The sequence below is a fragment of the Choloepus didactylus genome, chromosome 20, assembly GCF_015220235.1.
Source record: "Choloepus didactylus isolate mChoDid1 chromosome 20, mChoDid1.pri, whole genome shotgun sequence".
Classification (NCBI taxonomy): domain Eukaryota; kingdom Metazoa; phylum Chordata; class Mammalia; order Pilosa; family Megalonychidae; genus Choloepus; species Choloepus didactylus.
Window position 1 is genome coordinate 24,022,935 of NC_051326.1, and position 26,939 is coordinate 24,049,873.

Below are 26,939 nucleotides of genomic sequence, written 5' to 3' on the forward strand. Positions count from 1 at the left end.
TGGGTGGGAGCTTGGGGCGTGAGGTGGTAATGGGTGGGGATCCTGGCTACAGTCGTGTCCTGGGAGGTGCAGCCACCCTTGTACCTTTGCCCTATCTTTTCTGCCCTTTTCTGGTTCAGGTCCTTGCCAACTCTCACCTATGCCGTTGTTGTTACTCCTGAGTATGTTTATGTCTGTATCCTCTTCTTTATACACCCTTCACATGACACCAGAGTGCTGCTCCTAGCATGCCAAACAGAACTTTCATGCTGAGGCAGCACACAATAGTAAGTGGTCAATAAATTCTGATTTATTGAATGAAAGAATGAATTGTTTTTTGAATGTGTGAATGAATTTTGGAATTGGTGGGCATCTAATGGGATGTGTCTATGACTTTGTTTTATAGGGGAACAGAAAAAAATCGTAAGGTAAAAGAAGAATTTGGTCTGTTTTAAAAAAATCATCCTAATATGAATGCCAGTTTTTAAACAAAAGGATTAAATCAGAAATTCAAAGTAAAAGGTCAGGGTTAATCATTTTAAAAAGTTTTGTTTTTAACTTTAAAGATAATTTCAAGATGTGAAAAGAAATGCAAACAGCAAAAGTAAACTAACTGCTCTTGCATTCTAACCAAGGGGCTTTATTTGAAAGGAAAGACCTGCTGTTAATGTTGAATCTTGGACACTTGCGCTGACCAGAAGCAATGGGATGTTCTGTTAAAACTCCTTCTACCCAGAAGCTTCAGCAAGGAGACTTTGTTCGTTCTTTAATGTTTGCTGACATTACTGCTGCTAGAAATGATGGTCTTACGACTCTTGGACCTCTGAGTTTGCTCCAGGAAACTGGTCCTGGTTTTTAATCTATTTCATTAAATTTCATTTCTTTTACCTTAGTCAAATCATCTAGCCTCTCAGAGCCTTTATTTTCCCTGGCCTATACTAGTCCTTAATTAGTTAAAAATAAATAAAAGTGACAACCCTAGTACTTATTAGAACAGTAAGCTTAGGACAGTAGAACTTATTAGAATAGTCAGGCAAGCTATTTTTCATGCAGGGATTTGCTTTAGCGCTTCTCCCTTTTATCTGATCCCATTCTTTTTGACCATTTCTGCTAATGTATCACACACGTTTACCCACGGTTGATACATATGTTGTCTCCTTTCTTAGGTACATTTCAATGAAAAGTAATAAAAAATGGAGTAGGGGAATTATTCAGTTTATTAGAAGTCCCTTTTCCTGATGTGTTTGTGTGTGTTAACTTATCTTTGGACCAGTGTTTTTTTTTGTGGTCATTTTATAGATGGCAATTAAACTGTTAGAACAAAGAGGGCTCCCAAATGATAAAGCGTAACTATTCTTCCCCTTTTTCAATGGATTTCATTGTAGTGTGTTTTGGTGTTTATACATAAAGTTTCAGTGATCACTATGGCAGTTTTTTTTGTTTCATTAAACACTCAATGATTGCTTATTGTGCCTTTTGAAACCTTAAGATGTGAGCTAACATGTTAATTTATTTCATGTACATGTGCCGTATGTAACATACAGCTAAAATTCCCTTGATGTTTGTGAAGCGGAGAAGTGGCTTCTTTTAGGCGTTGGTGATTAAAGGAAAACTTAATGAAGGGGAGGGTCTTTGAGTTAGGTCTTGCAAGATGAAAATAATTTGGGCATATAGAGATGGGAAGAAAAAGTATGTCAGGTGGAGAAAAAAGATTGAGCAAAGTGAAAGAAATATGAAAGTTCAGAGTGTATATATGGTTCACGTTATTTCCAGTATATATTAGAATTAGAGGGAAAGGTATTTGTGTGCTGGCCTCCTCTTCCAGTTTGAGAAGCGATAGTACTATACATTTGAAAGGCTATGACCAGGGAAGGGAGAGAAGGGGGCAAGGATTGGAAAACATGGATTGGGACTATAGTATAGACCCTAACTTGTAGATCAAAGAGTTTGGACTTTAGACTTGATTCTGTAGCAATGTGAAGCTACTGAAAGCAGTATAAATTTGTGTTCTAGGAAGAATTTTGTCTATAAGATGAAGGGAGAAGATGAGACTGGACATTGGATGACCATTTCAGAGGTTTTTTTCAAAATTTCAGGAAATGTAGTGAAGAGAGAATACTAGGGTGGCTCTGGCCATAAAGATATACTGGAAGTAAGGGACTTAAAGCATAGAAGTAGAATTGATGACCTCTGACTTTTTTTTTTTGTTTTTTGTTTTTGTTATGTTATATGTCATTGCTTTGAGCCTGTTTTCTCACCTATTATCTCAGGTGGCTGAATTTGTAGACTTCTTCAAACGTTGAAATTTTACATTTTATGGTTCTAGAATTTTTGTAACATGATGCATGAAATTAATTATCACAGTAATCAGTTGCGTTTTTACGCATTGTAAAATTTAGAGGAAATGTTTCCCACTGTGGATCAAGTACTCTACCCACTTTTTGGCTCTTTTACTTTGTTGAAGAGAGAAAAATATCTTTTTTGTTTTTTACTTCTTTCTTTCATTGCATTATAACAAAATTTTAGCTTTAAATTGCTGAAGAAACTAGTCTTCTGAGTGATAAAGGAAGTGAAACCTGTTAAAAGTCTAAAAAAATAGTGTAAAACTTGAAAAAAGTTTTTAAATAAGTGTAAAAAGCTTTAAAAAGATATACAAAGTACAAAAAATATGAAATACTTCCTAATTATTTCGAGGCCAGTATTATGCCTGATACCAAAACCAGACAAAAATATCACAAGAAAACTACAGATCAATGTCCCTTATGAATATATATGCAAAAATCTTCAACAAAATACTTGTAAACTGAATCTAACAACATCTAAAAAGGATTATACACTGTAACCACGTGGGATTTATACCAGGATTGCAAGGATCGTTCAATATTCAAACATCAATTAATACAATGTACCAATAGAACAAAGGACAAAACCCGTGTGATTATCTCAATAGATGCAGAAAAAGCATTTGACAAAAACCAACACCATTTCATGATAAAAACTTTCAAAAAAACTAGGAATGAAAGGGAACTTCCTCAATCTGATAAAGAGCATCTACGAAAAACCCATAGATAACACCATGTTTAGTGGTGAAAGCTTGAAAGCTTTTCTTCTAAGAGCGGGAAAAAGACAAGGATGGCTGCTCTTACCACTTCTAATCAACATTGTTCTAGAGGTCTAGCCAGGGCAGTTAGGCAAGAAAAAGAAGTTAAAGGCATCCAGATTAGAAAGGAAGAAGTAAAACTCGGTCTATTCACTGATGACAGGATCTTATAGTTATAAATCCTAAGGAAGCCACAAAAACCTACTGAAAAATAAGTTCAGCAAGGTTGCAGGATGTAAATCCAATATATAGTTGTGCTGGTTTGAATCTTTATGTAGCGCATAAAAGACAATGTTCTTTTAATCCACTCCTATTGGGGCAGACTTATTGTGGGTGGGGTCTCATTAGGTTGTTTCCATGGAGATATGACCTACCCAATTGTGGGTGTGATGTTTTGATTAGATTATTTCCATGGAGATGTGACCCCGTCCATTCAAGGTGGGTCTTAATTAGTTTACTGGGTCCTTAAGAGAGCACAGAGCCAACACAGACCCAGAATCTTGGAGATGCAGTCAGAAAGACATTTGGAGATGCTAAGAGATGAAACCCAGAGTTTGCCCCAGAGAAGCTAAGAGAGGACCCCCAGATGCTTAGAGAGAAATACCCTGGGAGAAACAAGCATTGATACACAGGAGCTGAGAGAGAGAAGCTAAGACAGAAGCCCAGAGACATTTTAGAGAAAGGAATGGAAACAAGACGCTAACCCCTGGGAGATGCCCAGCAGACTCCTGCCATGTGTCTTCCCATGTGACAGAGGAGCCTCAGGTGCCATTGGCCTTTCTTCAGAAAAGGTATCATCCTACTGATGCCCTAATTGGCACATTTTCATGGCCTTAGAACTGTAAATTTGTGAACCTCCATTGTAAAAGCCAATCCATTTCTGGTATTTTGCATTCTGATAGCTTTAGCAAACCTAAACAATAGTAATTGTAATGGTCAGAATTCTTCAGAGGAACAGAATCAACAGTATATACTAAAGGAATCGGCTCATGCAACCATGGGAATGGCAGTCCAGATTCAGGAGAGCAGGATACAAGCTGGAAACTGATGGAGTTGTATTCCCCAGGAGAAGCTGACTGGCAGAATAAGAGGCAGAAATTCTTTCTCACTTCTGAAATCTTCAGTTCTCACTTTGAGACCTCCAACTGATTGAATCAGAAGACTTTTCTTACTGTGAGGGTGTGATGGCTAGGTTCATGTGTCAACTTGGCCAGGTGATGGTACCCAGCTGTCTGGTCAAGCAAGCACTGGCCTAACAATTGCTGCAAGGACGTTTGTGGCTGGTTAATAAGCCAACAAGCTGGTTTATTAAATCATCAGTCAATTGACTGCAGCTGTGACTGATGACTTACCTAAGGGCATGTCTTCCACAATGAGAGAATGCAATTGGCTGGATTTAATCCAGTTAATCAGTTGAAGACTTATAAGTGAGACAAATAGAGGACTTTCACTTCTTCTGCTGCCCAGCGAAGCATTTCCTGAGGAATTCGTCGAAGTTGCCAGTTTGTTTCCTGAGGAGTTCATCGGACATCTTCCTTGGAGTTGACAGTTTGCTGACTGCCTACAGAATTTGGACTCATGCATACCCACAGTTGCGTGAGTCGCTTTTATAAATTTTATAGTTACAGATATCTCTCATTAATTCTGTTTCCCTAGAGAACCCTAACTAATACAACTTGGTACTGGGAGTGGTTCCTGAGAAACAGAATCTTAAAATGGGCTTTTACAGTTTGTTTTCTACTCTGATTAGATTCAAAGGCCGTCTTCAAAATGTCTCTCATCTGAAGCTCCTGTGCTTTCTTCAAAGTGTCCCTCCTGGCTGTAGCTCCTCTTCAAAATGTCACTCACAGCTGCACCACATTCGCTCTGCCCGTCAGCTCATTTATATGGCTCCACTGATCAAGGCCCACCCTGAATGGGTGGGGCCACGCCTCCATAGAAATATCTCATCAGAGTTATCACCTACAGTTGGGTGGAGCACATTTCCATGCAAATCTGATCAGCACCAAAACATCTGCCCCACAAGGCTGCATCAAAGAATATGGCTTTTTCTGGGGGACAGAATACATTCAAACCAGCACAGAGGGCATTCTCCTTTGTTGATTGTAGATGCAATCAGCTGTAGATGCAATCAACTGACTATAGATGCTAATCCATCTATGAAATACCCTCACAGTAACAGTCAGATCATTGCTTGCTTGACCGTACAACTGGGGACCATAACCTAGCCAACTGACACATGAAATTAATCATTACAATAATCAATTGCCTTTCTATACACTATCAATGAACAGTCTCAAAACAATTCTATTTACAATAATAAAAAGCCAAAAAGAATATAATATCCAGGAATAAATTTCACAAAGTGTAGTACAAGACTTTTGTACACTTAAAACTATAAAACATTGTTAAATGAAATTAAAGAAGATCAAAATAAATGGAAAAATAGCCCATGGTCATGGATTGGAGACTTAATATTGTTAAGATGTGAATATCCCTCAAATTGACTTACAAATTCACCACAATCTCTATCAAATTGCTAACTACCATTTTTTTTGCAGAAATTGACAAGCTGAACCTAAAATTCATATGGGAAATGCAAGGAGCCCAGGATAGCCAAATTAATCTTGAAAAGAAAAGGACAAAGTTGGAGGGTTCATATTTCCTGATTTTACTTCCTGTGGGATTACTGTAATCAAGATAGTGTGCTATTCACCTAAGGATAGATATATAGATCAATGGAATAGAATTGAGAGTCCAAAATAAACTGTTACATTTTCTACAAGGGGATATATCAGTGAAGACAATTCAACAGGGAAATAATAGTTTTTTTCTATAAATGGTGCTAGGGCAACTGGATATTTGCATGCAAAAAAAAAAAAACAAAAACAAAAACAAAAAACTGAAGCAGGATTCTTACTTCACACCATATCAAAATTTAACTCAAAAATGGATCAAAGATCTAAATGTAAGAGCTAACACTGTAAAACTCTTAGAAAACATAGGAGTAAATCTTTGTGACCTTGGATTAGGAAATTTCCTTGGTATGACACCAAAAGTACAAGAAACAAATGAATGGATAAATTGGATTTCATCAAAATTAAAACCTTTTATGCATCTAAGGACACCATTAAGAAAGTGAAAATACAACACACAGAATGGGAGAAGATTGTGAAGTATATATCTGATAAATAAGGAACTTATATCCTGAATATAAAAAGAACTTTCAACAATAAGAAGAGAACTAACCCAATTAAGTAAAAGGCAAAGGATTTGAATAGACATTTTTCCAAAGAAGATATACAAATGACCAATGAGCGCATGAAAAGATGCTGAACATCATTAGCCATTAGGGAAATGCAGATTAAAACCATAATGAGATACCACTTCACACCCACTAAAATGGCTATTTTTTTTTTTTTTTTTTTGAAGGAAAGTAACAGGTGCTGGGTGAGGATGTGGAAAAATAGTAACCCTCAGACATTGTTGATGGGAATGTAAAATGGGGCATCTACTGTGGAAAACAGTTTGTCAGTTCCTCAGAAAGTTAAGTATAGAATTACTGTTGGACCTGGTAATACTACTTCTAGGTATATACTCTAAAGAGTTGAAAGCAGGAACATGAACAGATATTTTTACACCAGTGTTCATTGCAGCATTATGCGCAATAGCCAGAAGGTGGAACCAAAGTGTTCATCAACACAAGAATGGATAAACAAAATGTGGTATATACGTAAAGTGGAATATTATTCAGCTATAAAAGAATGAAGTTTCATGCTACAATATAGATGAATCTTGTTGAGTGAAATAGGCCAAACCCAATGGGATAAATATTGTATGAAATAACTAGAATATGCAAAATGATAAAGATATAAAGTAGATCACAGGTTACCAGGGGTGGGGTAGTGTGGCATGAGGAGTTAATGCTTAATTGGTACAGTGTTTCTTTTTGGTGTGATGGAAAAGTTTTGATAATGGAGGGTGCTGATGTTAGCACAACATAGCAAATGTAATTAATACCATTGAATTGTGTACTTGCAAGTGGTTAAAATGGGACATTTTATGTTGTATTTATGTTACCACAATAAAAATTAAAAAAATAATTCCACCAGGAAAAAAAAATCTGCTAAATAGGCAACTCCATAGAGAAAGAAAGTAAATTAGTGCCTGCCTAGGCCTGGGTTGGGGAGGAGAATGGGACGTGGCTGCTAATGAGCATGGGGTTTCTATTTGAGACGATGAAAATGTCCTAGAATTAGTGGCGATGGTTGAACAACTTTGTTAATATACTAAACCACTGAATTATAAACTTAAAAGGGGAAAATGATAAGTTCTATATCATTCTTTATTGAACAGAAGAGGTTAATATGCTGTCCAGGAAGAGGAATCTTCATTATTGCTAGCTGACTTCTCTTTCAAGATCAGGGTTTGAAAAGCTGCTTGCTCTTTGCACTTCAGCAAGCTACGTCCTGTCAGTTCTGTCTTGTGAAGGCATCGCAGAGAGGTGCTTCTGGGATTCCATCAACACTTGATTAGAATTTAATTTAAAAAAAAAGTATTTAATTACTTAAAATTTAATATGAAACAACATATGTATAATTATTTATCAAATTTTAATGCATGTGTTTAACTCATGCCTCCAAAGTACTCCATTTTGTGCATGTTGTGGAATCGAATGCCTCATGTCAGATTATCTCAATGTATATATTCAAACATTTAGCAAATATTATTAAATAGGAAGTTTGTAGCTCTGCAGTGGCTTAAAAACAACAACAACAAGTGTAGTGAGTACACTATAACATTTCTAGTGTTGATCAGGATTTAGTAACGAAAACCATGCTCAAAAGGAAGTTGGATACTGGGGCTGATGTGATTGCAACTGTCATCAATAAATCTACAAACTGAATTTTTTGTTTGTCTTAATGTCCCCATTATCCTCACTGCCATTTTAATAAGAAAATGTTCTAAATTTGATCTAATATGGTAAATATATACTACTGTTGCTTTATCTGTGTCATATATTGGGGTTCTGCATAAGAAATCATTTAAATTGTATGCAGTTGGGCTCCTGGAAATCTTTTTCAGCAGATTATGTTTCTTATTCCATCTTGGCTTCACTCTCATTCTCCAGGGATGTTTTAGAAACTTTTTCCCCCCTTCATAGAATCCAACAGCAAAGGGAAGGCTTCTGGCTGCAAAAATATTTACTGACTTTGAATAGATTATATGTGTTTTCTGAGGCTCTGCCTCCGAGATTGCACTGTACAAATGTTATTGGCTGGGTCATAAAGCTATTTGGTGTTATGGTCAATATAAATATTGTAGTTACTCCTTCACTGGGGTGATATTTGGAAGGTGATCCATAGCCTTATCTTTTTTTTTTTTTTTTTTTGCATATCTAGCAACTGAGTTACTGAATCCTCATGTATGGGACTTCATTAGAATGCCTCTTTCTCTACTGAAACCTCTGTGGTTATGTTCACATAGGCTAAGTAGAAGGTATCACTGGCATGGTTATGAAATACGTGTGCTGAAGGGTGGGGGGAAGAAGGAGCTAGTGAAAAAAAATAAATATTACTGAGTGCCTAATGTGTGTGGATATTTATTGATACACTGTGGAACCTGTTTTTCAAAACAAGTCACATGTCCATTCTGTTCTATTCATAGGTGATCATGGGGGAAGCACCTTACTCCCACAGAATGTTACGAATGAATTTCCAGAATATGGGACCATGGAGGAAAGTGGAGAAGGTCTGCAGGCTTCCCTCGAGTTTGATGTGGAGTCTCCGCCATGCTGCCCACCAGGACAGCAGGGGAACCCGCTTCTGGCTGGCCACCACTCTGGGCTCAACAGTGTTACAGAAGGACCAAAAGATGTCAGAGAGGCCCCATCTCAAAGTCACCTCAAGGAACAAAGTTTACAATCCATTGACTCTTTGATTTCAGCTCTGAAAGCCACAGAAACCAGAATAGCTTCAGGGACATTGCAGGCTACAAAGGTACTGGACAGAGACTCTGGTTCTCGTTTTTCAGTCCAGCAGGTAGAAAAAGAGCTGGACATTGCCAGTTGTAAAACACAGGGAGCAAACAAACTAATCCTTGCTGGCCAAGAAAAATCACCGGAAATACCTCTTTCAGCTGCAGTAACAACTGAGGAAAGTTTTTATTTGAGCATCCAACAGGATCTGACAGCACTGCTCACTGGAGGAACTCAGCCAGAGCTTTCCCAGTTAGCTAATAGTGGGAGAACAGGGGCTCTGTGTCTGCAGGAGCCCATTTGTCCAGTGTCAGCCCACACCTCTGTGGGCAGTGGTGGATTTTTGAGGGAGAGGAGGTTTGATCTGGAGAGAGAGCTTCCTCGGGGATGTGATCGAGGCAGCTCCACAGGACGTCCAGGCCGGACCAAACATGTGGAATTTCAAGGGGTGGAGATACTGTGGGCAGGAGAAAAGAGCGAGGCAAGGCATCCGGTAGATTTTGTGACATCGTTGGAAAGGACAGTTTGTCCTGAAAGCAATGAATTTTCCCATGTGCCAAGCCATCTTGGTTCATCTGCTGGTTTATGTAATTCAGTTGGTTTAATTGAGAGTGTTTGGGATGAAAACTGGAAAGATCCCTTACAGAGGCCTGGCACCAGCTCAGAGACATTTGCCCCTGTGCCTTTTATGGACAGTGGAGAGGATGAAGTCTTCCTGAAGGAAAACAAACAACATCTTGAGAAAAAACCTGAACTGGAGACCGTCAGGGAAAGGTGAGGTCACAGCACAATCCTACTGTCTGCGATGCTTCATATGTTTTATAGGAAATCCTTGTCTTGTGTTTGATAGAACTCAATTCACAGTCCACTGAAGCCCTCTTTTTAGGGAATGGAAGACAGGTCACTGAATGCCAGGTCTTTTCAGATCCCTTTTAAGTTTCTAAGGTTTTAGAGTGATGTTTTAAAAGTCCATTAAGCATGGACCACGGAAGCAGTTATTGAGAGATTGGGAATGCCAAATTATGTGAATCCATTTCTGACGTTTTGTTACATTTGAATTTTTCTAACATCAAGGTACTAAAAACACCCCATAATTATTTTTAATGATGTGAAAAGATTTGAACTCTTTTTGATGTATCCCATAGTCATTAAATCCTAACTTAGGCATTCCTTCCCTGTTTATCACTGATGCCTGCAAACAGCCCACATACAGGCACTTAGAGGTTCTGGGTTTGGACCCACCCAAATTCCTGTTTAGAAAGGACATCTTAGAAGGTCAGAAGTAAACTTTATAATTCAGTTGCTGCACAGTGTTCACATGGGAATCCCTTCTCAGAAGTAGCATATTTTTTGATTTATGACCCTGAGAAGTAAACTTGGCATCATATGGCATTTCCGGTCTTTCCTTTCATTTTTGATGGCAGTCCAGCTTAGAGCCCTGGATAAACAGAAGACCTGACCCATGCTTTACTCCCACAGCCACCTTTGCTTATAGTCTGGCAGTAGACCGCTCCTCTGGCAAAGGCATTTGTTGTGCTTTGTTATTTCAAATTTGTATCGTCTTTTCTCCTGTCCATATTTTTATATGGGAGAACATCTGTGCCAAGGCAGAAGGTTTTTGTGTATTTGTTTGTTTGTTTTTGTTTCTCTTCTTGGTGTAAGGAAATGCCCTCTCTCTACAGGCAACTAACAAAGCCCCTAGGTGCTGTTCCTTCAGGATGGCTACCCCCCTCTCTCCCTTCCTATTCTGCTCCCACATAAACACTTGAGATTCCCCTCAGAAGCAGCCTTCTGCGTGGCACATGGCTCAGTACTTAGATTCCCACTGAAATATGTGCTTCGGCTGCTATGCAGAATGTTAGGTCATTCCTCCTTCCTTCCCTTTCTCCTTCCCTTTCTTCCCTTCCACAGATATTTTTTTGATTCTCTACTTATCACTGCTGGATGCTGGGCACCACCTAATGATCAAAACAGATAAGTTCTCTGTCCTCATGGAGTTTACTGTTGAAGATAAAAATTGACCACATCAACATGTTAATAAGTATAGGATCACAAATTGTGCTGTGTGTTGTGAAGGAGAAGAACAGAGACATACTAGAAAAAAGTAACATGAATGAAGGGGCTAATTTCAGTTGCTGACTTGGGGAAGATGTTTCTGTGGAAATGATAATTAAGCTGAGACTTGAAGAACGAGTAAGAGCCAGGCAGAGAATGGGGAGGATAAACATTCCAGGCAGAGAGAACAGCATGTGCAAAGGAGGGCTCCTGGACTGCAAACTCCAGTGTGCTGCTTGGAGTTGTGCGAAGCAGAGGCCGCTTTAGGGCCCGTTTGAAGATCTGGAACCCCATCAGTGTGGTTGGAGCCGGAGGAGGTAGTAAGAGTGGTGTGAAATGAGTGTGGTGCATGGGGAGGAGCGTCGTCATAGGAGCTTGTTAGACCATGATAAGGATTTTCAGGTTTATTCCAAGTGCAGTGGGAAGCCATTTAGAGTTAGCCCAGAAGAGTATTTTGTACATGGTAGACTTTCAATAATTTAAAACAACAGCAACTGTGTTGTTGAATGTGAATCTTGGTAATACCTAGGAATATGCATGACCTATGAGGTCCTGTTTTTATTTCTATTTTGGAGGTGAGGAACCTGAGGCTCAGAGAGGTTAAGTGAGTTGCCTGAAGGGGCACAGCCAGAATACACCTCCATGTTTTTTTAGTTCTGGACCTCTCACTCCATAGCCTGATTTCCTGAGTTTAAAATTTTTCTTTGTTTGAATAATTTGCTGCATATTAGTATTTCGTATTGGTGTGCCAAAATCAGTGTCCCACCCCTGTATATTAACTTGCAAGTTGTTTCTAGTTTTTCATTGTTTTTGTCAATGTTTCAATAAATGTGTCCTCTGACTTTTTTTTCTTTAGGTTCTTCATTGGCTGCCTAATTTTGGATTTGAAATTTCTCTGTGGTGCTGCCTCTTGTCAGCAGGGGGCAGCCTTTGGATTCTGATGTAGTCATACTCTTGAAAGCAGTTGGTCTTCTTTAAATCAAAGTATTAATAGACTGCTGAAAGTTTAGTGTATTTTTATGCCATTAAATTTATACCATATATTTATCTGCTTCTGTTATAATTGAGAATGACAGTAGTTGCTAATCTGAATTTGTGGAATTTAGTTGGCTAAAATGAGATTTTCATATTTTAGTCAAATATTCATTGGAACAGATGTATTCATACACCAAGAAGCTGGTTTGGAATGCTATTTGATTATTTATAGGCTTGTGTAGTACATGTGTGCTAAGAGTTTTCTCAGCCTGGATATGTTTCTCTGATTTCTTCCTTCTCAAATATTAAGACAGAAGCCCATGAATTCAAGGGAATGTTATCTTTTTTTAATTGTTGAAAGGGAAAAAAGAAAAAAAAATCTAATACAGAAACTCATAACTCTTACTTCCTTTCCAGGATTCCTGAGCTAGAGGAGTCCATCAGGGTTGGAGAAGATGATGTCTCGGGGCCTGGGTATGCAGAGGATTCCACTGATGTGTACAGCTCCCAGTTTGAAACCATTCTGGACAACACTTCTTTATACTACAGTGCCGAGTCGTTGGAGACATTGTACTCAGAGCCCGAGAGCTATTTTAGCTTTGAAATGCCCCTCACTCCGATGATTCAGCAGCGCATTAAAGAAGCTGGTCAGTTTTTGGAGAGGACATCAGGGGGAGGACAGCACGATGTCCTCAGTGTCACCGCAGATGGTGGAATTGTGATGGGCTCCTCGAGTGGGATCACCAATGGCCTGGGTGACACCTGTGACTCCATCTACACAAAGGGTACCCCTGAGATCGCTTTCTGGGGAAGGTACTCGTCGTTTTCTCCTGAATTTCATGGTGCTTGTTTTTGTAGCATTCTGTCTTTGGGAAATTTGCATGTGGAACATATTTTAAAAGCATGTGGCCAGTTTCTGTAGCTATAAAGCAAATGATGTGAGCAAAAAATAATTTGGGTTTTAAGGGCAGTCAGAGTATGCTCTATAGGTTTGCCAATTTGGCATGCTGTGGTCATTTTATTCGGTGGTATTTCCTGGATTACTATATGTAAATTGGATTCTGAACAATTATCTGTGGGTGAAAGGTAGGTATTAGTGCCAATGGATCTGCTCCAAGGCAGTTTTGGTGGCAGGAGCATGGTGCTGTGGAAAGAACGCTGAGAGAGCTTGGCTTTAGTTGAGGCACCGACAATGGTCAGTGACTTGGAGCAGGTTGTTTCATTAGGCTAAAGTTTCCCTGATTGTAAATTGAGAGTGTTAGATTGGATGCTCACCAAAATCTCTTCTAGCCCCTTGTTCTATAATTTCCTATTCTGCCAGGCTGTCTTCCTGTTTTTGAGATGGTGGGGGAAGGAGCTGATTATACTCATGCTTGATAAGGTTGATAAAACCTATAAATACCTTTTTTCTGTAATTTAGGATTTCAGTCTACCTCAGAAATACAATGGCAAATTGTACAGATTACCTACCTATCATTTAGGGCTTCCCTGTTTATTTACAGATTATCCAGCATTTCATTTTTTTGCTCATCATCCTCAGATCATCTGCCTATCCTTTGACATCACCGTCAGTGGGCAGAGAAGCTAAAGTTCTGAACTATTAAATGTATTTAGTTTATTTTTCCTGAAAATGTATAGGAGGGGGTGGGGAAGGGAGACTAAATGAGAATAAACTAGTTTAAAGCTGCATAAAAAATATTAGGTTTCTATTTTTAAAGCTAGTATTCATGTCACATGTTTGCAACAAATCTTTTTTCTTCAGCAGACTATCCTGTGTTGAGTTTTCTATAAACTACTTTATAGGTTGATAGTTCATTGGATGCGCAAATACAAGACTGGTGCCTTATAACCTCTAAGCTACGCATGTCCATGTGGAATGGACCGTGGATGCTGGTTATCTTATTGGGTCACAGTGAGATGTAAAGAAAAGGACACACGTCTTGAAAACAGAAGACCTGGGTCTGAATTACTTGGGCAAGCCACTTATTCTCTCTGAAATCTGATTTATCTATTTCCAGAACAGGGTTAATGATATCCAGTGTACTGAGTGGCTGTGAGATTTAAAGGGTTAATATAGGTTAAAGCACCTGGCACAGTGGTGAGCTTGAGTAAGCGTTTGAATCTGAATTTGTTGGCTGATAAAGCCACATTTAGACTTCCTGAATCTCTGAGAGAAGGCATTGCTGAGAGAAAGGTGACACTTCAGTCTTTTTGTTTCACCGCCATCTTTGATAACCGTAAATTACGATAAAGTGCTATATGATAGGTAGGCAGATTATTTCATTGAAATTCCAACCCAACTGAGAGGAAGGTGCTTATATTACAGACCAAAAATGATTTGGGGAGCTGGGGTGTTTTGGGCTAAGAGGATTTGCTGCAGAAGCCATGGGGTAGGGGTGGGCGTGGGGGTGGGGAGGCAGGTATAGATGAAGGTGAGAGATGAACACCAGGGAGTCAGACAGGAGGGAGGGTGACAGGGAGGGTGAATGTATGGTTTGCACACTTAGAATAGGAAGCAGCCATCATTTGGGCCAGCATGAGTGCCAGTCATTAGCATGGAGAGAGTTAAATGTATTAAGATAAAGTATTAGAGTTGGTTATAGAATTTAGCATTTCAGATTTAGACAGTGTATACCTCAAGCTGCCTGGAGATAAATTCCAGCTGTGTCACTGCATTGCCAAACAGTGAGATCTTACTTAGTGATAAAAAGACCAAATTCTAGGACTGAGACGTATCTTAGAGATAAGTGAGCCTCATTTATGCAGCTCTGGAATTCCTCCAACTTGATTCCTGACTGGGGATCCTTCAATCGCTCCGTGAGCACTGCTGGTGGCTTAGACTGAATAGCTTGGTGGGGCACCCCATTTTGTGTTTTTTGAGTTGGCATGATAATCTAATAGGCAGTTATGGATGGAACAAGGTTTGTTTTATGATATATGTCTATATTCAGAGTTTAAAAAAATTGGGCAGGACTTAATGACCCTAAGAAATTGTAGAGAAGCTGGAATAGACTTCATATTTTTCTTTGCCTACTTTTCTAACTTTGGTGCTTCAGAGAAGTTGCAGCATCCGAGGAATTGTGTTAGTGTTGTGGCGTGAAAAATTATGATGTTTTAGAGTTTGGAGGGGAGCTTTAGATAACCTTTTATAATAAAGACTCTGAGTTTCAGTTTGATGTAGTGAATTACCTGAAGCCACATGGCTTTCTAGTGACAGATCCTGTACCACAATTCAAGTTTCCTGACTCCTAGACCAGGTACATTCACTGTCCTGGGCTGCCTTGTCTCTTACATCTTTATTTGTTCTTTTGATCTAGTTTCTGTCATACCTGTAGAACCACATATCTGTGAATTGGTCTGTTTTCAAGAAACTAAGCTTTAAATGCAAAGGTAGTGATGGTGTGATGGTTGTGTGTATGTCAATTTGAGAAAAAAAATTACCAAATTATTAATAAACATGTTTCCATGCATTTTTAAAGTAATCAATGAGTACTTTTTTTTTTCATTCTTCTGCATTTAAACATCCGTCTGCAGAGGGAAGGAAGGAGACAGCGGTATTGAGCCTGTTAAGGAAATCTAGACTAGAATGCTGATTGCACCATAGGCAACATGATTGGCTTCCCTTAGCCAAGAACTCAGGGCCAAAGGGTTAGAATTTAAGGAAAAAATTACTTTCTCGAACTTCATTAACACATATTGTGATATTGGGAATATTTATAAATGAAAAATGAGAAATAAAACAAGTGCACATGCCTAGAGCTCCACCTGTGTTCACTAGCCACCCCAGTATCCTCAGGGGTGGACTTGGAGGTTTGACCGTAATGAATAAAGTGAACTTGGAGGAAAGAACAAAGGAAGGAGAATGACAGGCCTAATGAGGTCTATCCTGATAATGCTTCTTTGATTTTAGGCAGAAGTGAATAAAGAAAATTAAGTCTATCCCTATTGAAGTATTGACTTTAATGTATAAAATATTGTTGGCCACTAAGAAAATATCATGATTACTTGATTTTCTAAAAGTGTTTTTAAGTCATTTGCATCTCATAGGTTTTGTTTAATTAGTAAACACCTGGTTTTTAATCCATAATAAGCTAGGAGAAAGGAACTATTAATTTTATAATATTCCAGATATAGGAAACTGAGGCACAGAGAGGTTAAGTAACTTGCTCAGAGTCACAGAGATGGTAAATGGCAGACCCAGAATGTGAATCCTGGCAGACAGGCCTCAGAGCCCTTGCTCTTACTGATCCTTTACTGAATTGGAACATTAAATTATCTCAACAAGTGATCATGAGTTCATAGAGCAGAGCCAAATATCTTATTTTTTTGCTCTCAAAACAAAAATGTACTTGTTTGGCATTGTATGGATGTATTTTTAAATACTTTCCTACATCAATATGTGCCTTTGTTATTAAGGATTATTTCAGTGGTAATATTTCACAGTGGTTTCTTTTGAATGCAGGATTACATTGTACTGGTTTTCTGTTGTGTTGCTTCTTTAAGGAGAGGTAAAAGTGTTTGAGAAAGGTAATTAGGATGTCACAGCACTTGAGCAAATCTTAGTTTCATTTCTCAGAATGCCTTCCAGTCTTGAAATTAACCATGCTCTGGTGGCCAGAGAGAGACTGTTTTATCCTGTTACTCTCCCCACTCAAGTCAAAAGAAGACAATATTTCAAATCCATAGTATTCAAGTATCAGGTTGGGGAGCACATTATTTTAGAATACTGGTTTTCACTCTGTCTTTTAAAAGATAAATCCTTTTGTGATATCAAATAGATCACTGTCTCTAAAATGAAAAAGCCTCTTAAAATCCCAGAATAAATCCGGACAGTAATAGGTAAATTATCCCAGGTGCTTTGACTGATCTGAACATTGAATGTCAACCAGGCAGCTGCGTATTGGCTGGGAGATAATGCACCAAGCAAGTGTAACACAATATTTTAATGAAGAAGCAAAGAGTAGCATCATCTCCCTTTGTGGTCCAGCTACATAGCACTCAGACTGACGGGGGTCAGCAGTGCTGTCTAAAGTCCAGTCACATGGCTCCAAAATTAGAAAGGATAATTAGAGACTTACAGTTACACATGTTCCAATGGGTGCCTTTGTGTCTGGGTGCTTCTCCCTCAGTGGCCTCTCTGCTGATGACCATGACTCCAATCAGTAAGTTCTGACCTGAGGCTTTTAAGGCACAGATGTTGCCATTGTGCCAATTAACAGAGCTGAATATTGTCTGTTTCTCTTGAGCTGGGGTTTGGACAGCTAGGACAATGGAGAGAACAAATACAGTGATATGGTTGGAGCTTCTCTTGGCTCTCTCAGTTACACAAAGCTGCTTTTAAAAATTATCTTTTAAAAGAATAGATATATTTAATGTCTCAGCATCCTAGTTTTTCTTTCAGATGTTGCTCAGGATACGGAGTGCAGCTGAAGAGATGAATTACATCTGTGTGCAACTGATATGCCTGAGGAAAGTGCCTCAGTCAGTCTTCAGCCCCCTCTGAATTTTGTATTTGTGGTTTCTTACTTTCTACCCCCCAAGTGGAATTCTGGGGTTTAGAACTATTTCTTTTCTTTCTCTCTTTCTCAGTTTTTTTCTTTCTCCTCTCCTTAGCATCTTTCTGCCTAGGAAGTAGTCACATGAAACAAGATTAATACAGAGATTTGTTGAAGTGTGATTTCAAAAATTTTTTCAACATCCCAATTTAAAACCTTCAGGCATGTTAGTAGACTCTGTATATCTTAAAATAAAAATTAAAATAATGTGTATCAGTTGAGCTTGTGGCAGAGAAAAAGATTTTCATCTTGTGAAATGGCCTTTTTAGATCTGGATGACCATGGAGCTCCCAAATTTTCTTCTGTCATTGCTGCTGTAGAGGTTCATTATTGGGTTACTGTTTGTTGCTCTAGCGATCTCTCAAATCCTTTTATGTTTTAAAATGTGTTTTGTAGAAAATGAGGTTCTTGTTCTTTTTTTAGCTCCCCGAGGTAGTTGTAAAGGTGAATTTTGATTTTTACTTTCAGGGAGTTCCTGTGGCCTGATGAGGGGCCCTAGCTCTACCGAGTTTCAGAATTGATCATACCTAGGCTTGAGTCCTGCCCCTGCGACTTCCTAGGTGTGTAACGGTGAGCAAATTACACAAAACCTGGGACCTTTCCAAAAGTAAAATGTAATGAAGGTCCCTCTCTTGTAAAGGAGGGAGGAGTAAGTAAGATTAATCACGTTAGAAAATCAACAAAAGAAAATCACTGCGCTCTAACACTATCTGTCCATAGCAGGAGATAATGACGGGAAAGGATAACGATACCAACTCTGGTAGCGACCTGAAGCGAAGTCTTCATGCCCCTCCGCCACGTTCTCAAGCCCTGAGTCAGCCCCGGAGCGGCCAGCAACACCCAGCGGTCCCGGCTCTGAGCCATCTGAAGCACCTATTACTGGACTTCCCAAAACATCACTTTCTTTTTTTTTAAAGCACAATGCACTGCAGTAGGGTGGAGTAAATATGAGGAATTCGGATCAGAAGCCAGGAGTTTGTCATCTTTTTTACCGGCTGCTTGATTTTGGGCACGTCCGTTCACTTTGTGGAACCACTGATTCCTTATTGGCAAAATGGAAATAGCCTTACTACCTAATTGGCAGTTTTTCATAAGAATTTACTAAGTTCTGGTTTGTGGACATTCATTTTACAGTAATCTGAATAAAAGTCTAAGGAATAGATAAGAAAAAGCCTGGTAAGAAAGAAGACGAAGAAAGATTTGGCGAACATTTGCCTACAAGGCATGAGGGGCCACATCAGAAATGATCATGAGATTTCAGGCATGGAGACTTACTGAGTTAAATAATCAACAGGAGTTGGGGAGGGAATCAGGGTTTTTAAGAGACCATCTAATGAGGTCAATGTAAACTAGGTTAAATTGAGGATAGCGACGGCCTTTCACGTAGAAATATTTACAGGGCTGGTGAGAATGTGGGCTTGAAGGTAGGTGAGACGGGGAGTTGGGGGAGAGAGAGAGGATCAAGGGTGAGGAGGGGCTTGAGAGATAGATGCTCACACACGAGCACTTGGGCACTGTTTTGTGTCTTTTTGTAGGAAATGTGCCAACCAAGATGAATTTCCTGGCGGCTCTTCTGTGCTTGTCTCTCATCTCTGGATTGTCAGAAAGCCAGTGTAGAAGCTGAGTGCTGTGGTCTTCGGCTTGTCTTTCCCGTGCCCTCAGATCTAGTGGCTTTGACTCTGGTGGTCTTAGGTCTTAGGCTCTCCCTCTTGGGTGCCTTTTGTGTGAAGCATGATGATTTTAAAATAGAGTTTCCCAGAGAAGTTCTAATTCTGTGGCTTAAGTGGTTTAACATAAGTCTTAAAGCAACTAAAAGCAATGTCCTTGGGTGGATATTTTTGGCCACCTGGGTGATCTTTTTCAAAGATAAAGGACATTGGAGGAATAAGTTATTACAAGGAGAATCATAGCTCGAAATAAAATCGGGAATGATGGTTAATATTTTAATTGGTCATGAGGATACAGTAATCTTTTTGTTTTTATAGGAAGCAATGACATTTCCTCTCAGCAGGGGTCACTTAGCACCAGATTTTCAACACTGCATGAGGAATGTTGTTCAGTTATCCCTGGTTTGCAGAGGGAAAAAGACCAGAGACCATCCCCAAATAAACAGTTCTTTGAAGGTGTTTTACATAGGAGTATGAATTTACTTGAATCCAAAATGGGCACTTTCCCATGCTTTAATCTCGTTTTCCTTTTGATCCTCTCCCCTATAGATTCCATAGCTTTCTATAAATTAAATACAAAGTCTGTACTGAATTAGCTCAAGCTCCTAGCAGAGAGCCTTTGTATTCAGTACCTGAGACACACAGTGGTCATGGTGCAAGGGAAGTTGCATATGATCTTTCTGAGGAATGTTAATGAGGTTTAATCTTAAACTCCATCTAAACCAATGTAGATCTCTGCTTTGATTTCGCAATCCTCTTACCTCATATGCTGTTTCAGATGCCTGCACCTGCACCTGATTCACAGGCATTCTATTCTACTGGTCTCTGAATTTAGAATTATGACAAGAAAGCTTTATAAATCACACTCATTGAATTACTGAGATTTTCTAATTGTTCTACTCACTGTCTGCTACTCAATAGCATTCACCTGGGAGCTTGTTAGAACTGCAGAATCTCAGGCTCTGTTCCTGACCTACTAAATTAGAATCTGCATTTTAAGAAGATACCCAGGTGGTTTTTATATACATTAAAAATTGAGACATACTGGTGTGGAACAGTAGTCTACAGGCCAAAGTTTGAGTAGTAAAGCTTTAAAATAGTGGTTCTCAAACTTGACTGCGTATTAGAATTGTGTGGGGAGTCTTAAAAAATTCTGACTTCCTAGGCTTCACCACTAGAGATGCTGATTCCACTGGTCTAGGGTGGAAGCTGGACAGTGAGCACTTTAATAGCCTCCCAGGTAATTCTAATTGGCAGCCCAGGTTGTCAGACGCCTTGCTACTCCAGGTGTGGTCTGAGGACCTGCTGCATAGGCATCACCTGGGAGCTTGTTAGAACTGTGAAGCTCATACCTCATCCCAGACCTACTCAATCAGAATCTGCAGTTTAACAAGATACACAGGTGATTCATAGCACATTAAACTTTGAGAAGCTCTGGAAACTGATTAGAGGCAGAATATAAAGCCAAGTAAGACGCAAGCCCTGTTCTTAGGGAGTGCAGCTTGTGAAAGGTAAGTTGTGATGGGGAATGAGGGGAGACTAACAGAGGTTTGTAAAAGTGAGGGGCCCTGGCTGTGCTGTGAACCTTCAATAATTTTTTGTGTCATCTTTGGCGTAGTGATCACAGTATATCTGTCCCTGTTCTAGATATATCATTGATTTTTCTACTAGGATACAGTATGGGTTAGTGGCTAAGAGTATAAGTTAAGTCAGGATGCTTTGGTTCTGAGCTTCATCTGAGAAAAGGGATAATTTATTGGCACTTGAGCACCCAATAAATGTTGGCTGTTATTATCAGTAATAATACCTCTCAAATATTGTCTAAAACTTCTTCAGAATGGCCTGGTTTGAATGGACTGTGATGAGATTGACTAAGGATGTCGTCTGTATATAATAATAATTCTGAGAGCCTTAGATTACTTGAAGGATGAGTTTTAATGATAGTCTGTTTTTTTGTCCTTGTAATCTAGTTAATAGCCTCACTCAACATAAACAAGGTAACATTTTCTTGTCAAGAGTAGTGATATGACCTCTTTAGCATAGAGAAAATTAGAGGCATGGAAATAATATCGTGAGATAAAATCATAAGTCCTTCATTCACACTCACATTCCTTTAACAACTATTTCAGGATTCATCCTATGATATTATAGTTAGTAAGGCACAGGTCTGTGCCTCTTATAAGGCCATAGACTTCTCAAGTCTTAAGGGGTCTTGGAGAACCTCCAGCACGTATCAGGCACTCAGTGTTTGTTGAATGAAGAACTTGGTGAGCCACTATCTTATACTAGATACAAAGGCGTCTTCCAAAGTAGGGGGGAGATAAGATAACTTCACAAATAACTCTCCTGCAGAGCCCAGGAGAGCAAGACTGGTTTAGAGGGTGGGGCTCCTTGCACTATAGGGTGTCACTGAGGCCCTCATGGAAGTGTTGCTTTTTGAGATGGGCTCTGAGGGATAAGGTGGGTATGCATACATGGTCCAAGGGGGAGGGGAGGAGACGGAGACGGAGATGGAGTGGGATTGGGGGACTTCCCAGATAAAGGGAGCCAAACTGAGGTGTTAGTAGCAGCTACTTGATTTTGGGGAACTAGAGAGTAGGGAGTTAATGGACTTTAAAGCTCTTTGCTCTCCTGCTTGGTTAGTCTTCCAGCCTGAACAGGTGCCACTATTTTCAGTAAGGTAGCCATTAGGCAGTTGACTTTAAATCTTGTGAAGCATTTTAGGCGTACCAAAAAGAGTAGAAAATAATTAGCACCTGTGAACTCACCATCCAATTTAAGAAATAAAACATTACAGATAAATTGCAATCTCTTGTGAATGTCTCCCTGGTTCCATTCCTCTTTTCTGCCCTAAAGATAAGCATGACCTGTCAGTGTTTATCAGTCCCCTGTAGGTATGCATCAATAAACAACATATGGTGTTTTTACATATACTATATATATGTCTACCATGGCTTATGAACTTTATATAAATGCTATCGTCTTGTTTCCTTTTGCAACTTGTTTTTTTGGTTCAATGTTTGAGATTCAGCCATATTGACTTATAAAGTCCTAGTTTATTAATTTGTGGTATAATATTCATTACATGAGTATACTATAACTTTTTTCACTTTCCTATTTATGGACATTTTGTCTGCATGTGGTATTTTATCTCAAACAACGTGGCAGTGAACATTCTTATACGTGGCTTCTTGTGCACATATGGGAGAATTGCTCTAGGCTAGGTATATATTTAGCAAAATTGCTGGATGTTAAGTATAATAATTTTCTGGGTGAAGCAGGGCATTCTTGAAAGGGCACATTTTCTTTGAGTGTATGTAATTTAATCTGCTTCTGTTTATAAAGTAACTTTTAGTTCTTGTACATCCTGATCCTCATAATTCCCGTATCCCAACAAAAATAGCAGGAGCCCAGTGAAAAAAAATGTGGGAAAGAAAACGACTTTATTAAAACCAGTCTCCTTTCCCTGTAGGGGCACCGAGGCAGACTCTGCTATCCATTAGTTAGGTCTGGTGGCTGTCATTTTTATCAGGTTGCCCTACTCCTGTTAGCAGTTTTCTCAGCTGCCTTTGTGGCAGTTGTTGCCTGTGTCTGACAGCTGTGAGTGCTGCCTGTCCACTTCTGGCTGTGGGAAGCAGGATTTGAACAACAGAACAAATCAATATTTTTAGATCAAAGATAGCAGAGGAAAAAGGATACTAGAAACGAAAGTAGAAAAACACGATTCACATAGGATTAAGTGTGAATTTAACATAGCTGCTGAATTTTATGTAATACGAATTAAGTCAGTGTTGTTGCTATTTCAGTCATTCTTTTAGGGCCAGAATTTGTGTGCTGTAGGAAATTATGGTCTTTGAAATGATACTTAACAAGCCTTAGTTCTGTTAAAGAAAAACAATTCTGAAGTTTTTCTTTTGTTTTTTTTTTGAATGATGTTGGACAACTTTCCCTTTTTTCCCTTAAACAGCAATCACCCCAAGTAAACTAAAACAGTTGTCCTTTCTTCTTCTGGTTTTATCCCTTTGGCAGTATTGTCAGCTAGCAGTCTGGTCTCTAAAGAGTTAAGCTGGATGTTTGTGAGGTCATGTGTGACTTCATTGCATCTGGAGTTTTTGAAGCTGGTCTCTTGGAGGGAAGCTGCTGGTTGAGAGAGGGAGGCTGGGAAGAGGGTGAAGTACTCCTTCAACTTCTTTCAAGTTCTTATCCCTCAGCCCCTGAGGGAGACAGTGGCATTCTGGGAGAATGTCACTGCAGAGTCAGTGTGTAGCAGTTTGTACTCGCAACAGAAGCTGCTTTAGAAGTACGTTAAAAGAGTCCTTGGAGAAGGTAAAACTTTGCTGAGCAGATGGAATGAGAAAATGCTCTTCGTATTCGTGACCAAGTTATGGGCAGACCGTTTGCTGATGGAGGTAATTGGAATTCAGTTTATTTTCTTTGTTTGGTCCTAGACAGTGCTGGATTACATATAATTGTAGTTACAGAAAATTCCTTGGATAGTAAAATATTTTACTTCAAATGAAAAATATTGTAAGAAAGTCTTTGGGAGAAATTGAGAGAAAATGATAGTTTATAGATACTATTTTCTAAATAAGGATGACAAAAATGAATAGAGTCTATTTGTTTGCAAGGTCAGAAATGTTTGGGCCGCATCAGGTTTTTCTCTTCACGGAGTTGTGCTGTTCTTTGAGAAGCTGATGGTGAAGCATAGTCTGGTGCTTCCAGACTGAGTGTGCTTTCAGTTACCCTTTATGCAACTTCCTCCAGGCATGGGTGGGTCACCAATTTGAGGTTGGTCATTTAGTGGGGTTGGTTCTGGCTACTGCACAAAGCTTTCGTTTTATTTTGGTGTATCACTCACTGCTCTACAAGGAAAGTTATCTATGCTGGAAAGATGATTTGTCTTAAAATTTGGCATTAGGTTTGAAACTTCAAAGCCTAGCCAATTATTTAAAACAAAAAGGAATAGGGAGTTTTATCTGGAGCTGAGGAACTTTTAGTTCCACAGTTCATCTCTGGGAAGGTCTTTCTGTTTCCACGTTCAACAGGCAAGGACACGAGCAGGGCATAAGGGAGGTCATGTAAAAGGGGTGTGAGCCCAGTGCACTCTTGCTACATCCATTTTTCAAGAAGCTGTGGGTCAGAGGATTCACAGGACCCAAGATCCGGAGAGTACCCCAGTACTTGAGCTTCCAGAGTAGCCAGCTATTTAATACAGGTGTGTTTGTGTGTATGTATTGGGTAAGTTAGCATTTTTTGCTCCGATTACTGACTTTAAGTTCATTAATAAGTTCATAGTTCTAAGTTGATATTTCCCTTATTTTATAATGCCATTCATCTTACATTAGCCTACCAATATTAAACTTTGCCTCTTCTCTTTGGACATTTTAATTCATGGCTTTTCTAAAGGACAAAGGTAATGTTTGGGGAAAAAAAAGTACATGAAACATTTGTGAGAGGCATAAAACGGTGTTTATGAACCTGTACTTGAGAGTCCTAGATCATAGTATAACTTTTACCTCTACTTTTTCAGTTTGCGCTCTTGTAATTTACTTAGCCACTCCTGAACCTCAGTTTCTTCATATGTGAAGCAGGGAAGATGATAGTGTATGATTTAAGGAGTTGTCCTTGTGAGGATTAGCTGAGGTGTAGAACATGGGAAACATTCAGCAGTTTTTCCTGCATGGATAAAGACTCAGTAAACACTAGCTGTTATCTAAAGTGTTCTTCCTGACAGCAGCAGGTGAGAGGACTTAGACCTTGGGAGATGGTGATAAGGAATTTGGAGGTGCGGGTGTGCTCCCACCGTAAACATGGCAAGGCTCTAGGTAGCTCCCCTGTGGCTCCACTAGTCGGTCCCCTCAAACGCAGCCTTTGGTGTCAAGGAGGGCTGAGAGAGAGAAAAATGGATGGATTAGTGCAAATCCACCAAGGTATTATGAAAACACCTCAAACCTCACATCCCATTAACAGTATATGTCAGTTTCATCGTCTTCGAATATGGAGAATAGCATTATCCACACACCTCCCTCATGGGTGACACGTGACCCACGTGAGGAATAAAATTGGGATGGGTGCTAGAAACTGGCCATTCTTTCTTTGTTCTTTCAGTAGACGAAGATTGCACTTTGCTCTGCAGCAGTGGCTGCTATCTATAGGGCTTATCTGTATTTCTAGCTTTGCCCTTCGCATTTTTAAGTTCCAGGAGTTAGTAGCTGTGCAACTATATGAAAGTTTCTAAGCTTCTCTGAGTGCCTGTTTCCCAGCTTATAACAGGAGTAATACCTTTTCCTCAAGGTTATTTAGGAGATTCAGTGAAATAAAATATGTGAAATGCCTAGTGTGGAGTAAGTGCTAAACAGTTTTTTTTTGCTCCTCCAAAGACTGCTCCATTTCTTCTTTTATGATCAAGAGCACATTTCATAGAATTTGCAAATGTCTCTTTACCCCTGTTATGCTTTATAAAGGTCACATATCTAGATCAGTGTTTCTGAGAGTTTTGCTTAATTTAAAATAACTTTCTTGTGTTATTAGTTTACTTCATCTACCATCAGTTTCTCTTTGTCTCCGTAAGTTTCAAGGGCAATCCATAATCCTTACAGCTTTTAAACTTTTCATCTAGTTTTTCAAAAATATCAGAGGAATATGTGCCAATTGCAAAAATTCAAACTGAAGCCCCTTTTGTCCCATGAAGGACACTCCATGGATGGCTTCCTGTGGTTTCTTGCGTGGCTGGTCCAGCTCTCTGGGACCTGCCTTTAAACTGCCTACTGGTGTGAAAGTACAAATGTGGTATGGAAAGTTCCGTCGGGTTTGCCAGATTCCTGTGTAGCTCGGTTCCTCCCTCTGGTGTTTGCAGGGTTTGGGGTGTTTGGGAGCTCGTTTGAAGGGAACCCGCCTGCACAGCTGGGTGGGGTCACCGAGAGTGTGATCAGGCGAGAGTTCAGACAGGAAAGTGGAGGCAACGGGGGCTTTCTTCTCCCAAATCCTCAAACCTGAGCTTCTGGGGAGGTGGAGTCTGTGTTTGGTTCCAGCAGGGATTTTAGTCAGTGTTTAGTTGGCCTGAGGGTGTGGTTCAGTCAGTCCTTTGGTCATGTTGTGTTTGGCTTTTTGTCATTAATAACATTGGGCAGAGGTGGTGCAGAAGAAGGTGTACTGAATATGGAGTCGGAAGACCTGGAGTCAACTTCCAGGATTGCTGTTTACCAACTGTGACCTCAGGCTTCTCTGATCTCACTTTCTTTACTAAGGGGATCACTGTGAGGGCGAAATCAAATAATGTATGTGAAAGTGATAGATAAACTGCCAAGTGCTCTTTTATTTCATTTTTTTATTTTTAAACTGTTCTTATTGGATTATTTAGAAGACAATGGGTTATTCTTCCCAAGTGATTTAGGTAAACTGAATGACCTGTGCTTTGGAGAAGGTGGGAATAGTTATAGCTGTCTAGTGTTTGGTGTTGTGGGGCTCTATCCCACCTCTTTGAGGTAGTCATTTCCCCCCTCTGTTCTTGAATGTTCCTGGCATGCCTAGAAGTCCATATTCAGACAGAGAGGGGGGCAATATTATTTCTGTGCCCAGAATGTTCTCAAATAAACCACTCCCTTTTGTTGTTTCAGCTGGTCCTTTACTGA

The 26,939-nt window shown here is 39.5% G+C and overlaps 1 protein-coding gene across 5 annotated transcripts in view; it reads left to right on the forward strand.

The window, feature by feature from the left end:
- PSD3 (pleckstrin and Sec7 domain containing 3) overlaps positions 1-26,939 on the forward strand; it is a 514,520-nt gene that overhangs the window by 178,968 nt on the left and 308,613 nt on the right. For all 5 annotated transcript variants that reach the window (XM_037812498.1, XM_037812499.1, XM_037812501.1 and 2 more), the window contains 2 exons: positions 8,747-9,830; positions 12,504-12,899. In XM_037812498.1, coding sequence (XP_037668426.1) covers positions 8,747-9,830; positions 12,504-12,899 — 1,480 coding nt within the window. The remainder of the gene's footprint in view (positions 1-8,746; positions 9,831-12,503; positions 12,900-26,939) is intronic.